At 35.8% G+C, this 17,207-nt stretch overlaps 1 protein-coding gene across 1 annotated transcript in view; it reads left to right on the top strand.

Moving 5' to 3' along the window:
• Positions 1-3,697: 3,697 nt before the first annotated feature.
• Positions 3,698-17,207, top strand: part of BMP5 (bone morphogenetic protein 5) — a 116,307-nt gene continuing 102,797 nt past the window's right edge. The window contains exon 1 of the mRNA XM_040473801.1: positions 3,698-4,926. Within this exon, the coding sequence (XP_040329735.1) occupies positions 4,437-4,926 (490 nt within the window). The 5' untranslated portion in view covers positions 3,698-4,436. The remainder of the gene's footprint in view (positions 4,927-17,207) is intronic.

Raw genomic sequence — 17,207 nt, 5'->3', positions numbered from 1 at the left:
AAACTTGTTTGAAGTTTTTGTTGTACCTAAAGTATATAGCACTTAGTAGGCATTTAATAAGTTTTTGCTGAAGGAATAAATAATTCCAAACGGTGGGCTATTGCAAATGAGTTTTGACATTATAAGTTGTTTTACCAATGAAGATATTCTTACATGGTTAACTGCATAGCATACCCAACTATTTAAAATATTATGTCATAATATTATGACATATTATTAAAATATAATGTCAATTCATAATTTGACCAATTGTTCTCAAGGCAGTTCATTGGAGTCTATTTGTCAGATATAGTCCTTAGGTATTTCATTAATAGTGTTTGATTCGTAATGATTAAATGCTGGCTTATTCTCCCTATGTAACTATTAGAAAACCTTCTCTCATGAAATGATATAAAACTATCTTAGGAATGTGTAATAATGCAAAGCATATTGAAAAATTCTGTCTTAACTTAAAAATATTCACTAATGTCACCATTCATTAAAAATAATAACAGACATTAAACATTTTTGGTGACCGTATTTAATTATTCATTTCCAAGTTTTCCTTAACAAATATTAATTAGATAGAGGGAAAAGTGTAGGCTGTCGTGTTTGCGACCCCTTTCAGGTACTGCAGACAAATCTAAGGCAGATGGTGGTGGGATAGCACCACTCAGCCTTCCTTTGGACCACTGCTAAGTGTGCCATATTCTTGTATATGTGCTATGTTTTGGGCTCAAAAAGAGTGAGTTGAAGGCAATTTAATATTACAGATGCTGCTCTGTTCGGTACTTGTGCATGTATTCACCAAGAAGATTCCAGAAGGCTATGTTTTCCCCGAATTCTCCCATTGCTGCCAGCCTTTCCAATCTCCTCAGTGATCTCCTTTCCAACCTTTCCCCTGACTCCCTCCAGTTGATAGCTTCTTAAGAATTTTAGAATCACATTAAAATTATTTTGGAATATTTTCCAAACTTGAGAGATAATTTAAGAATGCAGATATCATGTATATTAAGGTATCTTTCACTGCAGTCATACCTTTCACTTAGGAATTTTTGTTTCAAGGAGAAGACAACAACAAAAACAGAAGTGAAACAGAAGTGAAAGACCCTTCCAGACAAAACAGATTTACAAATACTTTAGCTTTCTTTTGAGCGAGTTTCTTTTGAAAGTCTGTCTACTGGATGTAGTTGGTTTACATATTCACAGATGAAGTGCATCAAATTTTCATGAAGGAAAGAGAAAATGAACAGAAAGAATGGCAGTGAAGAAATACTTCTTATCTGGATTCAACTGTATCTGTACTCGACCAGAAGGTCACTTCCATTAGTATATACCTCAGACAAATATTATATTATGAGAGGTAGGTTTTTATGAAGGCTCCTCTTCTTGAAATGTAATTATCTTTAGGACAACTCTTGTGATGCCCTGGTCTTTGTCCAGTCCCAACTGCTTTCTCAGCATATATTTATTCAGTATGTTCAAAGACTTATACAACTCTTAAATACATGCTCTGAAATCTAAAATGTTTATACTTTGCAGTTGCAGATACTTTATCTTTCAAATTGCTCTCATGTAAATAAATAAAATCTACCTGGGAATCCAAATGATGTAGTAAAATGCATTTAATTGAATATGAATCTGACTTTTCATTTGGTGGTTAGCATTTCCCCTTTATTCCTGGCAAGTTTTTTGCTTCTTTATTTTTTTTCCCTCTCATTGCACATGTTGATCCTTTTGAAAAATGAATGTTTGCCAAATCTAGTCTGAGTTGGAAGGGAAGGTGGGGGAGGGTAGATACTAAAAATTCTGTCCAGAAATATTGGCAACTGATTTCCAATGTACAGGTAGGCTACATGCCTGGTTAAGCAGTTAAATTGCAATGACACTGATTGATATTATAAATCACGCTCTGAGAAAATGAGTTTTTGAGACTAGTGACACCTAGACTCATTTTTATTTTTCACTTGTATCTTAAGGAAAAAAAATCAGCATGTGTGGAAGATAATAAAAGTTGTTCTTCCTCTAGTGTGGCCAATTTTTACTTATAACTTTATGCTGTACTCTAGAGACATGAAGCATATCCAGAACTTGATAATTTATTTTAAAATGTAGACAACAACTATAGTAGACTTTATCTGGGATTGGTTTTATAAATGAAGAGAAAAAGATTTTTTTTTGTTTGTTTGTTTTTGTTTTGTTTTTTGGTCTCAAAGTGCTTGATTTGAATCCACAGCAATGACCAAAACATTCTTCCTTTGGTTTGGATATGAAATAAACAATTTCAAGAATTTGAGTGGTTTAATCCATTTCTTATTGAAACAGTATTCTTACACTGACTTATAACCTGTTTATATGATGTGTCTTTTATAGAGGTGTTCCACGTATGTCAGTACTTGGGTCTGCTACTGTGTGTACATCCTACATGACTGTCAATAAAGAAAGTTCAGCAGGGCAAACATTAAACAGAATTATCAAGTTCAGGGCAGTGAGTTTGTGTGAGAAAAATGAGGCATACAATAAAATTCTGCAAGTCCTTTCAGTATCTTGCCTTCACCAATAAACTGAAGACTTGTGAAAAATATGACTATGCTTTAGACACTGTGAGGAAATATTTAAAAAGAAATTAAACAAGAAACCAGGCGCCTCTAGGTAGAGTAAAAGAAAAACATTCAAATTTCATAATTGTTCTAGAATTTGCTCGATAAATCTACACTGGTATCAGAATAATATCCCAGACAATGAAAGTACTGTGAGACCTAAGGTTAAGTGAGAGCTTGTAAGGAAAATTATAGCTGCACAAAAACATTGTAGACTTCCAAATTTTAAAGGCATTAAACATTAAGGATAAACACATACTTTGCTCATTTCCTTGGATTAAGTATGGTATTTTAGAAAGGTGTGCACTTTCCCCATTATGCCCATCAAATTTTGAAAACGCAAATTTCAATCTGCATGTAGTCATAAAGAATATTTGACTTGTGTTTATTTGCATGGGTTAAAACAAACCAAAGTACTGAGTATAACTTATGGGAAAAATCTAATTTGTAAGTGTGTTTACATTTCAACTGAAATGACTTAAAAGAATCATGACACTGTATTCTAGGGTCTTCGTATGTCAACTGTAACTGACTTAATAAGAGAAATAGAAATATATTTTTCTGTTTAAAATTTTTGTATTTAAAATCATTAGAGCTGGGCTATCTCCCCACCATTATTGAATTACTATAACTACTGCTTTGGGAGCTAGAATATATTTACTGGTGATTAATTCTCTACTGTATTTTATTCTAAAAAGATCTGGCTGTCATTAAGAAACAACAAAATAACCTCAATTTACAACTCTTCCTTTTATTTTTTAAGACATAAACTTCAATAACTCATAAAGGCTAGAAATAACCTGAAATATATAACTGAGATGTATGCTAATTTAGCCACAACCTGAGACTTAATATAGAAGTGTATTAAACGTGTACTATGAAAAGAGAGATCTAAGAGAGTACTATATAAAATTGGTGGCAAAAAATTTCAGCCTGCTGCTTGAAAACTTGCTGGGGGGGGGGGGGGGCCCAGAACTTAAATGCCCCACATATCACTGTGCTATGTTAGATGCGTGGCTATAAAATTGTGAAAATGAAGGCTTTTCTGGTAGCAAAAGGGTTAAGTTCTTTTTGCTTTACCAGTTTCAAATTACAATGAGAAGCCTCTTCTTTCCCAGCAGGGTTGTGCTTACATTACTCTTTAGATCTCCCTTGAAGAGGGCTGGTATATTTGTGCCTGCTGGAGGTGGAATTAACAGTTAGAAGGAGAAAGGGATTGAATGGACTTACAGGAAGGTTTTCAAGTAAATTCAGGGAAACACATTTACTTGAATAGTACAACCTTGAGTGTTACTTTACACTAAGACGACACAAAAGATGTTAAAGTTATCACCAAGCTGCCGGACAAATCTATATTCCAACACCAAGGTGCAGATCAGCATAGATCTGTGATTCAGAAATCAGGATTTGTCTTGGAAAGAGCTCAAGGGTTGAGAAGAACTCAAGAGCAAGTGAAGATAACTTTGGGAACTACAGTTTATCAGAAGATCAACTTGCGTTAATCCAAATACCAAAGGCCTGATTATCATAAATTTATATAGGAATGCATAGGTCATCTGATCAAATAATAATAGCCGTCTTCTGCTACATCAATGCAGCAAAAACTCTTAACAACTGTGGATAATTAGAAATCCAAGTTTCAGCTTTCTTAGAGATAACTACTCTTGACATATTCCAAAATATTTAAAATAGGACAGGAAAATCCGTGAGGATGTTATGTTCAGAAATGTCACTGTCATGAAGAATAGGTAAATTTGTTTTTTCAGCTACTGGGAAAGCGTACCTCCTAGGAACTTTTACATTTTTTTTAAGAGGACAAGAAGGACTAAAAATATCAACTTTTGCTTTTGGACAAAAATGCATCTGACTGTATTTCTACTTAGGAGTATTGTGGGTTTCCTCTGGAGCTGCTGGGTTCTAGTGGGTTATGCAAAAGGAGGTTTGGGAGACAATCATGTCCACTCCAGTTTTATTTATAGAAGACTACGGAACCACGAAAGACGGGAAATACAGAGGGAAATTCTCTCTATCTTGGGTTTGCCTCATAGACCCAGACCATTTTCACCTGGAAAACAAGCTTCCTCTGCACCTCTCTTTATGCTGGACCTATACAATGCTATGGCCAATGAAGAAAATCCTGAAGAATCGGAATACTCAGTGAGGGCATCCTTGGCAGGAGAGGCCAGAGGGGCAAGAAAAGGATACCCAGCTTCTCCCAATGGGTACCCTCGTCGCATACAGTTATCTCGAACGACTCCTCTGACCACCCAGAGCCCTCCTCTAGCCAGCCTACATGATACCAACTTTCTGAATGATGCTGACATGGTCATGAGCTTTGTCAATTTAGGTATGTTGTTCTTTTATTTGTTAAACTCTGCTGTTACAAAGTGGAAGTTTTACTAATAGTAAAGTAGCTGCCTGGTAGGTGGTCATGTTTATATAGAGTCATTTTCTATAACTCTCCTCCAGCTTCTGTTTCCTTTCTCTCACTGAAGCAATGTAAGATTTTGCTTTAGGCAACAAAGTCATACACACACACCACATGTATGTATGTGTATATATTATATATACATGATTTTTTAAATATGAAAAACTAAAATTAAACACTTATGGTTGGGCAGACTTGGGTCTTTTTAGCTCTTGTTAAAATTTCAACCTTGCTTTAATGTATGAATAAACAGGCAGTAGTCTACAAAAAAGGAAAATTTATGAGGATAGCTATGCTATGGGCACAAAGGTATTAATGCAAATAAAAAAGAAACAAGCATTTACAGACTGAAAAGTAAGAGTGACACTCTAAAACATTTTTTGCTAGCAATTTAGCAAACATATAAATATACATAGGTATGCCACCTAAAAACTCTCATTTGGGGGAGATAACTACTGTGAAAATATTAACATGCAATTAACTAAGATCAAATACTATTGTAAGAGATTACTATCAAAGATTTTCAGGGAGAGATTCTGAAATGCTATGAAAAATATTTTGGAAAAGAAGCTTCAAACTAACATTTCTTAACTTCTTAATGATGAAATGATATCCTTCCCATTTGATTATTTCCAGAAGCAAGAGAAATATAAAACATGCTATGTGGTCTTTACCTATGCAAAATTTTCCTTTAAGATGAAAAATGAATTGAAAAATTCTTTAATTAGCAACATTACTAGAGAATACTTTTTTAAATTATATTTTTCCCAATGCTGGTACTTTCATGGTAGTTTTTAAATAGTGACCATATCAAATGGTAAATTAGTGTCCAATACTTTATGTCTCAAAAATATTAAAGAGTTAACACTTCAAAGTGATTTTAAACGGGCTTTAATTAAAAAAAATGTTTTACTCGAGTCTGAAGATGAAAATTTACTATCTTCGGACATTCAAAATATCATAGGATATATTTATTTTTAAAGATACAATTTCATGAACAAATTGAATCAACTTGATAAAATTAGAACCATTTTAATGTAAAAACTTTCAAAACTTTGAAAACTGCAGTCTGCTTTGACATAAAATTGACATGTTTTGTTATACTTAATTAAAACCTTCCTCATATATCTCAAAGAAAATAGTCTTTGAAAAGTCAGATAGCAACAAATTTAAATACATGAATGTTTTTATAATACATGTTGCTTAAAATGCTCTGCTCATTTGCTCTTAGCAATTCTACCATGAAGGATAAGGTGCTTAATAAATCATGTTTCATGTTACTAGAGACAAAGCTCTCATTATGAAGTTTTAGTAAGTCATCATTGGTTGCCCTAATCAGGTGTTCTGGAAGCCTTTTCTTCTACATATAATTAACAGGTTTCTTTAGGAACTTTCAAGCCATTAAATATGGCTTAATTCTAAATTAGTTTGATTGCTTTTTCCTAGTATAAGTGGTAAATGCACTGTGGCTCATGGTATATTTACTTTGTTGCAATTTCTAAAGCATTAGTCAATAATTTAAAGGAGCTTTAATATTTTAATAGAAAAATTTCAACCAGCATGATTTACATATTCATAAAATAAAATCATTGAAAAAATTAGTTCAGGTCACGTAAAATCTGACAGGGAGGAATGTGTTATGTACTTGAAAAAACAATAGCTCAGTCATGAATCTGTTCTAAAATATATTTTATTGCAATCAAATATTTTGATCATTCACAAAATAAATATATTTTAGAAAAGAATTAAGCATGATTTTGGAATGAATGTGCCATTACTTTTTATACATTTACACAGAATAAGAAAACCAAAACAATAATAAACAGTTTATTCGTGACTTCTTGGACCATTTTATCATTAAAGAATACTTACATTTTTTAAATCAATGAAATTTTGGTTGTATTGTTTGGATATAACAACAAAGCAGCTTGCTAACTATATCGTGAAACACAATTATTCATTTTACTCTGGAGGAATAATATCAGATAAAACCTTCAGGAAATATTTATTTTTATCATGCTTCAACTGCTGAGTAGTGATTTATCTTCAATCATAAACCATATTGGTTTTTTTTATTTAATAATTCCAAACTAAATGTCTCACGTGAAATTACTGACAAATTGATTCTGATACTGAGTATTTCTTCGTAGTCTCTGAGGAAAATTGAACCATAATTTTATTTTATCCTTAGACCATGCTTTCTAACATATCCAAAGCTTATAACCAATCACTACCTAGTAAAACACTTTAACTTCTGTATTTCTTCCATACTAAAATAGCTCAAAGCATACTTAGAAGAGGGAAAAGTGTAATATCATGATTAACTGCATTAAGAATTTCAGTGGTTCTTAATGTAACGTTCATTAACAAATAGTATCTGCCACTTTTATCATGTTCTTAGAAGACTCAGGGGGATTTTTTAAATTTATTTATTTATTTATTTATTTATTTATTTATTTATTTATGTGTCTTAAAAGATATGTGCATCGTGGGGGCTAAAGGCAAATTACTAAATTAGCAATAGGCAAGGGATTTGTATTGAGGAAGTCACTTGGATGTTTAAATATGTGAAAAGAATCTGTTGACAGTCCCCATAATAAGGTGAATTACATTAAAAGGATGTAGCAGTATTCTCTTTATTAATGCTTGTGTGTCATTTTCAAGTCAAGTAATGGATTTTCTACAATTATCTTGTCATTCAGGAAGACATTTTTTCTAACGTTAGTTTTGCTCAAGAACAATTAAAATGAATTTAAACTCTGTATCATATTTAACCAATGAACCGTTTTTTAAAATTTCAGATAAGATTAAATTTGTTTGTTCCTAAGTGAAAAATAGATTAAAACTTCCTAAAAAATAAAAATAAAATGTGAAAAAATTGCCTTAAGGTCAATGTAAACATGTAAATAGGAACACACACACATTATTTTGACCCTTATGTTGTTTTAGTGATTTGCTCACTTTGAAGAGATAAATATTAATTGCTGTGTGAAGAGAAACTTCTCACTATATTGGATTCACTATTTTTAGGCCAACTTTTGTCAGTCTCCTACTGTCCAGATTTTATAGGTTTACTCTTCTGCTTTGTCCCTGAAACTGGTGACTATCACAGGCATCTTTACTTAGTCAACACCATGTTATTTTGTTAAGAACAAAAATATCTTTTCGATAAAACTTTTCTTTTTTAACCATCTCTCTTTCAAAAATGTTAAGGATAGTTTATATATCAGATATCTATGCCAATAAAAGGGAAGGTTAGGTAACTTGCTTATAATTTTTAATTATATCTTCTGTTTACATTAAGATAAACACATAGTGTATTTCTAAGATCTTTAAATTTAGAATGCAATTTTATTTGGAAATTTGGCAAGGTTACAATTAAAATGATGCCTTATTGTAGATGATTTGAAGGAAATTACAAAAAGCAATAAACAAGGGAAATTTACTTCTGTATTATTCCCTGTCTAAGTGTATTTCTCCGATAAAGAAGAATTTGGAGTTTTTTAATGATTTCTCATCGGTTGGATTGGAGTCAAAAACTTTAGGTATATTTCAAGAACATATATTAATTCAAAAGCATGAAAGCACATCAATATGATACTTGATTTTTTAAAATTTTATAACATATTTAGCATGTTATGATACGATGCAGAAAAAAAATACTTTTAGAACTTTAAATTAAACCCTTCTCCCTTTACTTCCCCAAATCATTAAACGGACCTAGTACTGGAAGAAAAAATGCTTATGTTCTCGGTTGACAGGTTTGAAAGACATCATTGATATTTATTGTTGCTTTTGGCTGACTCAAGTGCCCAGTGGACAGGAATTTATGCACAGATCTACGTAAAGATGCCTATCTATGTAGTCTCTCCAACAGGGTTATTAACACTTGTGTAACATAAACATACCCATAAACACAAGATTTTTTTTGGGGGGGGGTGACGGGAAAGGAAGAAAGATGATCTAAAACCATTACATATTCATGGGTTATACCTGGAATAACAGATACTAACAACAGGTAAAACAGTAATTCTTGAACACCTTTGACTTTTGAAGAGAAAAGAAGTTGCTGAGGGTGGAAATCTCCATGCTCTATTCTTCAACAACCTTTGGCATCCATAAATGTGACCCAAGGGATTCTTGTTCATTGTCAAATGATGGGCCTGGCCGAAGAGATAGGTGTAATCATATGGTTTAATTAACAGCTTTGAATAAGAAGTAACAGCTGGAAATGAGATGGTATGATACATGAACCCAAAGGGCTTGGGAAGGTCTCACCCACCACCTCCAGCTCCCCCTTTTATTCTTCCATTTTTTTCAGTATTGCCTCCCTCTCTCTTCACCCCCTCCCCTCACATTATTTGGCCTTTCCTGTTTGCTCTTTAGTTCTCTGGTCTCTCTACCTCCAGGCTTTCTCGGCACCCCTCTCCCTACGCCCCCACCCCTTCCCGAGGTCTGCCTTTGGTCCTTGTTTCTTCATAGCTGGAGGCTTAGATTAGCTGAAAATCAATTAGTTACAGCTTGATCATTTAGGGACAGTCTCCTGTTTCTCTGGTGTTGAGAAGGAAAAGGTTATGATGTGCCAACTGCGGCCTCAACTCATCAGGAGAAAAGCTCCCCAGGGCATCAGGACTTCTCTGGCTGTGGCCATCCCCTGTGATTGTTTCTTCACCACCCTATTCTTCTTTGCCTCCTCACCTCTCCTGGAGGATCCCATTGACAGAATTTAATTGTTTTTGCCTTCCCTACTTTATAGCATAATTAAAATTTAAAAGGGGACATTTAAGGGAAAGTAAAAAAAAAATGAACAAAAATAACACGGATAGAAAATGTAATTCTCTGTTAGTTTATAAAACTCCTTAGCTTACATTATTTTTAACACTCGTGTCCCATCTGTGAAGAGATTATTTCCTTTTTTTTTTTTTTTAATTGAGAAAGAGGATGAGGGAGGATAAAAAGATCAAGGGGAGAGAATAATGAGGATGAAACAGAAAGAAATACGGTAATTTTTTAACAAGCCCTTAAAAGAAAGAGAATGAATGAAATGAGCCACTAGAGGCCGGTCTTTGGGTCGTGCAGGTGGAGGATGTGTTGGGAAATCCTCAGTCTACCTCATACTGACACGGCAGCTAATTCAACATCCCCAACCACATCGGCTCCAGGGGGAAACCCTTTCATCTTTGCACACTAAAATACCGAAGTGGGGAAAAGGGAGGGGGGCTGTGTGTGTGTGTGTACAAGGAGCGTACAGACAGGCTACTCACATTTACAGTCATAAATAATGCAGTGGCTCAGCTTGAAAAAACCACAGGTTAAAGGAAGGGGCTTCCCTGACGCACAGAGAGGGGCTGAGATCAGAGGAGCCACTGAAAGGGTTGGAGCCAAACAATGAATCCCTTGTTCGAAGTCGTATTTATGAGTGCTTCTTTGCACCTTCACTTCATATTTTATTGGCTGGGCTATGGGGTTTCCCCATTTGCTCATCTCTTAAAATAATACCCTTGGCTGAGATATCCTTTAAAATGCACTAGTCAGCCCTGACAACTGGCTCATTTATTTGGGGGGAAAAGGGAGTCTTGTTGTGATTTTGATGTCCGATTGGGATGTGTAAGATCCAGTTGCCGATCTTAAAGTGATGACAGAAGATAAAAATACTACTCGGGGTATTTACCTGCCTTTCTCAGAGATATTTACGAGAATCCGAGAATCCACGTAATCAAGTAGTAACCCCTGATTTGCGTGAGTCTTGTCTAAACGAGGGCATAAAATTATCACCCAAGAAAGTAGAAACAAAATCTATTAAAGTGTGCAATGCTTAAGAGACATTTCTGATTAGCAAGAAGGATCTTTAGAGGTTTGGGGGAGAAAGGAAAATAACAACTCTCCATAACCAAAGAGAGGAAGGCAGTGAGTTATGTAAACATCACCTAAAACTTAAAAACCAAGACGTGTGATTTTACGTAATGTGACTGGTATAGAAACTAAACTGGGATATGTGCTATTTTATAAGTTCTAAGACAGTGAAGACCCCTGTCTTCATAAGGTTGTGGCCTTTATTATTTTTTTAATTTATTTTTTATAAGCAGTAGAGTATTGGTGCTTGCATTAGAAGAAACAACTCTGTGTTGTAGAAATAAAGGAATCTAATTAAATTATCCCTTAGATATTGTGTTTATTTAACTTCTTTCTGGAAGTAAATAACAATTTTTATTGTTCTTGTTGTTTATCGGCTATCCCGGAGGTGTTAGGGAATAAAGAATATAGTTTGAGAAAGTCAAGATAACCAGATGTAGATCTCATTTCGATTTTATTCAGAACCAAGAGACCTGTCAAAACCAAAAGATTTATTAGCATTTACAAGCCCCTTCAGCTATTCTTATGCTGTATGATATGAGAAATTCAATTTTATTTGTGAGGCATAGTTTTTCTGTCCCTATGGTAACTTTGTGATTAGGCTTCCTATGTAGGAGACATAGTTATTGCTAGAGTCTTAAGTCCGTGGCATATTACTGGACACATGCCTTTAAGGTTTAATTACAGACTAAACCTGATTATATTCCTTTCTGTGTTTCCATCACAGGAGCAGAATAGCATAGAAGAAGCCAGAATACCTGGATTATAATCCCATATTCCATACTTTGTAGCACTGTGACCTTGGGCAAGTTACTTAAATTCTCTCTGTGCCCCTAGTTCCTTATCTAAAAAGTACCAATAATAATACCACCTTCCTCTTCCTGTGTGGAGAGGATAAATGAGGTAATAGGCATATAATGTTAAGAATAGCATTTGGAACATAGTGAGACCTCAGGAAATAGCTCTTACTGTTGCTAGAGTTGCATTTGTATCCAGTGTCTGCACTACATCTGCAGGAGTGGCTAAACAGCTTGTGGAGCCCACTGCAAAATAAAAGTGTGGGACCTCAGTGTTCCAAAATGATCAAGAATTCCAACATAGGGGAAGCAGAGTATAAGCTCAAGTAGGAGGTCCTTCTGAGTGGGGAGTCTGTGCAACTGCACAGGTCACATGCCAGAGAAGATTACATGTTGTGACAGCAGGAATCATGTCCTATTCATCCCTTTTTATCCCCAGGGTGTATCAGGGTCCCAGAAAAAAAGAGATGAAAAAAAAAAAAAAAAAGAGCCCGCATGAGCAAACTAGTCATCTAGGAGAGTTTACCTAATGTTGTAATATTTATTGAGTTGTGGGCAGAGATTTCTGGCAAAACGGGATAAATGCGGCACCTGGAACAGCGAGGGAGCCTTCCTTCACTACTTCCGGGCAGGGAGCAGAAACAGTTACCAGAAAACTCAGAGGAGAACTTTAGGGGGATGGTATCCTGACAGGAACTGTAGCCTTTGTGAGAGATGCCATGTAGCCAACCCCTAAAGACTCAGCAGGGAGGGAGACCCAGGAATAAATACCCAGACCACACTTCTTGGCCATGTTTTCTTTGGCCGATCCTCACTGAAAGCCACAGGGCCGTGGAGCCTACTGGTGGAGCTCATGAAAGTCAGCCTCCTGGTGCAGAGAGCAGAGTAGAGAGATCTGGAGAGTGGACCTCGAGGCAGACACTGAAGATATTTGGCACAAATAGATAAATGAATATTAAGTGTTTCATTACTATAAGTTACAGAATCACATCAATTTCAACGCAAGATAATTATATATCTATATAGACATATGGATATATATCTGTGTGTCTATATACACACACATGCGTTAACCTTCATCCTACTAATTTATTATAAAATGCAAGAGATAATCATGATTTAGCATGGACGTTATTAACTCCACAAGTTGGTGGGGTGGAAAAATGGGCATGGCATGCTGAAAACATTTTTCAAATTGTATATGGGTCAGTAATTTCATGTGATCTATTAAGATGATTTCAGAGCAAAGTGATTGAAAAACAAAAATCAAAAGTCCAAGGAGAAGTAGCACTTTTAGATCACAAAACGAACAGTGGACTGCCGTTGCCAGTCAGAAAGCTTAGTGTGGAGAGCACTAGACTACATGCAAATATGCAGAGCAATTGCCGAGCAAATATGAAGAGTGATATATTTTCTCAGTCTTTCCATCTGTTTGTTCTCGATCCTTTGTCGTTCTTCCTGAAGTGACCCATGACTGTGTGCTAAGGCATTGCGAGTTCTGAGTGGAATCACCCGATATCCTTCGTGTTAATGTTTCAGGCAGCAATAATGTTGGGATGAGGAAAATTGGGATGATTGTTGTTCTTAGTTACTACCTTCACTCTCTTCTGGCAGTGTTCTTGTGACTCACAGAGGCAAAATTTACTGGAGGAGCAGGTATTTCTGCTATTTCATTCTCATAAATAACCAACTGCTGAGCCTGGAGGCCCAGAGCCATCCCCCTGCCCTTTAATCACAGACAAGCACAGAGTAGACAACTCCTTTCCAGTATAGCCTATGTTCCCCTTCAAAGCTGCTAAGGATGATAATTTTAACCTGATTTTATGTCTGTAATTATCAAAAGCAGAGGAAGAGAGGGTTCAGCTTGGAAATTGTATAAGCTCCTCTACAAATAACCTTGATGCAGGCATTGAGGACTTATTTAGTCAGGAAGAATGAAGGTCAGCCATTAAATAGCCTTCATGGTTAGTGTTTTGTAGATGCTTTCTTTGCTCAGAGGGAAGAGGCATTACTTAGTTCTTGATCTCTCTCAGAATAGTGTAAATGTAGGTAGGGGCTTTGGAGTCAGACCGGTTTGAAACCCATCTTTGCATACAGTTCCACGTCCTTGAGCAAACTATTTCATTTTACTAAAACTGTTTCCTCATCTGTCAAGTGGAGATCCTAATACAGAATTGTACATAATCAAGTAAGGTTGGAGGTCTTTAAGACTACATGAAAAAAGTACTCAATTAACAGTCCCCACTCCTACTACAACTACTTCTACTAGAGTCTATGGTGTTCTTTTAAAAAAAATTTGTTTAATGTTTAGTTATTTTTGAGACCGAGAGAGACAGAGCATGAGCAGGGGAGGGGTAGAGAGAGAGGGAGAGAGAGAATCCCAAGCAGGCTCTGCACTGACAGTGTGGAGCCTGACTTGGGCTGGGTCTCATGAATCATTAGACCTGAACTCTATCTCATGGAGTTGGATCCTTAACTGACTGAGCCATCAGGTGCCCCAGGGACCCTGTCTCTCAGTTGACTGTTGACAGACTGTATTCTTCCCTCATCAGGTTGTCTTGAAAAAAAAAAAAAAAAAAAAAAGGTGAGTCCCTGAGAGAGCCAAAAGGTAACTGTGGGGTTTCCCTTTGAGGACCCAGAGGCAACATTTTCTGTGATGTGCTACCAAAAAGTGCTTTTCATGATACCTTTGGCCAGATCCTTAGAATGAACCCATGGTTTTACTTTAGTTCCAGATATTACCTATTCTATTTCCTTGTTTGTTATGGGGAAGAGGAAGCTGATTGCAGGCCAAAGTAATAATAAACAATTAGAAAATATTTGGTTGGGAAGACATGGTCACTCTCTAAAAGGCCCTTTGAAAGAAGGGGAGAAAAATCTTGAAGGGTTTTAATGCTTATTTTCATAAGTCAACCTGTTTTTTTTAGTTTTAATGTTTTAAAAAGTTGATCTATGATGAAAATCTTGGTGAATAAACTCCTCAACTCTAAACAGAAAAGCCACTCTGTTCAAATAATTACTTAATCCAGGAACTTTTTGTATTGTATGTAACTCAAATCATGTTTGAATGTACGTTTTTCTGATTCGTAGCTGTTCGCATTACTATTTGCATTATTATTATCATTTTATTTCTACTTAATACCATTTAGCTTTAAGTATTTTGACATTCCTAAACTATTTGTTTGGGCTGTTTATTTTTTTTCAGACGACAGTCACTTCTTTTTATTACTTTTCTTGAATTGCGTTCTGTGATATTTTGAAGCAGGATGGAAACTTATGAGTTTGATCTGAAAAGTCAAACAAAAGGCATACGTGTTTATAATATCCATATTATAAAGTCATCACATTGACTTTGGTATTTTATATAATACATTGGAAAAATATGAATTTTTTTTGTTATTTGATAGCTTGCTGAAAGATGGTCTTTGTTAACTTTTTAATTATGATGAGTAAAGTTCTTAAAATAAAGGTCTGGGGCGCCTGGGTGGCGCAGTCGGTTAAGTGTCCGACTTCAGCCAGGTCACGATCTCGCGGTCCGTGAGTCGAGCCCCGCGTCGGGCTCTGGGCTGATGGCTCGGAGCCTGGAGCCTGCTTCCGATTCTGTGTCTCCCTCTCTCTCTGCCCCTCCCCCGTTCATGCTCTGTCTCTCTCTGTCCCCCAAAAAAATAAACGTTGAAAAAAAAAAATAAAGGTTCTAACTATATATATTGACCTATCAAATCAACATGTAAGATTTTTCTCTTCCCTACTGCCATGTCAAAACATTTACCATTCTACTGTTACCTTTCACTTTGAGGAAGAATTTATTGGAATTAAGCAAACCACTATCATTCTGGTGTGTATGTATGTGATACATTTAAAGTATATGACATTGTCACGTATATATAGTTTTAAGTTATAGTATAGTTGTAGCAGTAGTAATTAAAGCCACAAAAACAGCAATAAATATATAATTACTATGCCAGAAACTGGACTGAGTGATTGGCATGCATTATGTTAATTAATTTGCATCTCAATCATATGCATAAATATTTTTCTATTCCTATTTTGTTGATGTGAAAGTTGAGACTTCATCAGAGGTTAAATAACTTACAAAGGTCACCCAACTGGTAAATGGTAGAATCAGTACTGGAACCATGATGTGTCTGGCTACTACTTTTTAGCTTGGAAACCCACTTCTGAAAACTAGAACAACAGTGCAACTTTTAATTACAAGAACAATAATGGTTTCTCCTTCTTGAAAGCATTTTTGTGTACAATACGTAGTTTTATCTGGGTCGCTGCAGCGTATGGCACTTGAGGAAGTAGATGTGATTCCACAGTATATAACATCTCTGGAAACCTGAATTCTGACAGGTCGTTCATTCAGCCATTTGACAAATATAAGCTGATTACCTACTATTGGGCCAGGCACTGTGCGAAAGACTGTGCCTCTTTTACTGCCAAGATCACGAGGCAAGAGGAACAAGGTCTAGGCCCAGAATCCCTGATTCTTATGCCAGGATTTTTTTGCTCAATATCACATACTTTGAAAAAAATCCATACAAAAATTCCAGTACCAAGTAAAATGAAAAGCACTAGCAAACCTTATCTGAAAGAATATGTCTTGTTATTTAAATAGCCAGGTGTATATTTAAAAAACCTTCTGTGTATAGAGAAAATATTTTCCAAATCTTAATCCCTTTAAATGAATTTAAATTTTTTTTTAATGTTTATTTTTATTTTTGAGAGAGACAGAGACAGAATGCCAGTGGGTTGAGACAGAGAGAGAGGGGGACACAGAATCTGAAACAGGCTCCAGACTCTGAGCTGTCAGCACAGAGCCCGACGCGGGGCTTGAACTCACGAGCTGCGAGATCATGACCTGAGCTGAAGTCGGATGCTCAATCGACTGAGCCACCCAGGCACCCCTAAATGAATTTAAAATAAATAGATAAAAGCTTGTTACCAGCAAGCAGAACCTAAGGAAGACTTTTAGTCCAAAAGACATAGAACAAAGGTAGAACCAAGCTTCAGCAAAGCATAGGGGCTCTTTCAGAAATCTGTGTTTGTAGCTATAGGGCTTTATCAATATGGAGGCTCCAGTGATTTTTTTTTTTTATTAAAAAAATTTTTTTTTCAACGTTTTTATTTATTTTTGGGACAGAGAGAGACAGAGCATGAACAGGGGAGGGGCAGAGAGAGAGGGAGACACAGAATCGGAAACATGCTCCAGGCTCTGAGCCATCAGCCCAGAGCCCGATGCGGGGCTCGATCTCACGGACCGCGAGATCGTGACCTGGCTGAAGTCGGACGCTTAACCGACTGCGCCACCCAGGAACCCCGAGGCTCCAGTGATTTTAAAGGTGAATCGAAAAGCTCTGGATGCTTCCTGCATATCCTGGAGCATGAGTTTGGCTTAAACACTCATTATTTATTTGTGTTGTACTGAGGATATAAGGGTAAAATGTCATACAATTTTTCAAAATTAAGTTGTTTGATCTTGTCTAAATCTTGATCCCTGACCTTACCTTACTTCTTCAATGGTGTGCTAACAAGGTTGTGTTCTGT

Source organism: Herpailurus yagouaroundi, unplaced genomic scaffold (assembly GCF_014898765.1).
Source record: "Herpailurus yagouaroundi ecotype Mexico unplaced genomic scaffold, PumYag 139, whole genome shotgun sequence".
Taxonomy (NCBI): domain Eukaryota; kingdom Metazoa; phylum Chordata; class Mammalia; order Carnivora; family Felidae; genus Herpailurus; species Herpailurus yagouaroundi.
Note: the sequence above shows the minus strand (reverse complement) of the source record. Positions and strands in the feature narration are given on the sequence as shown.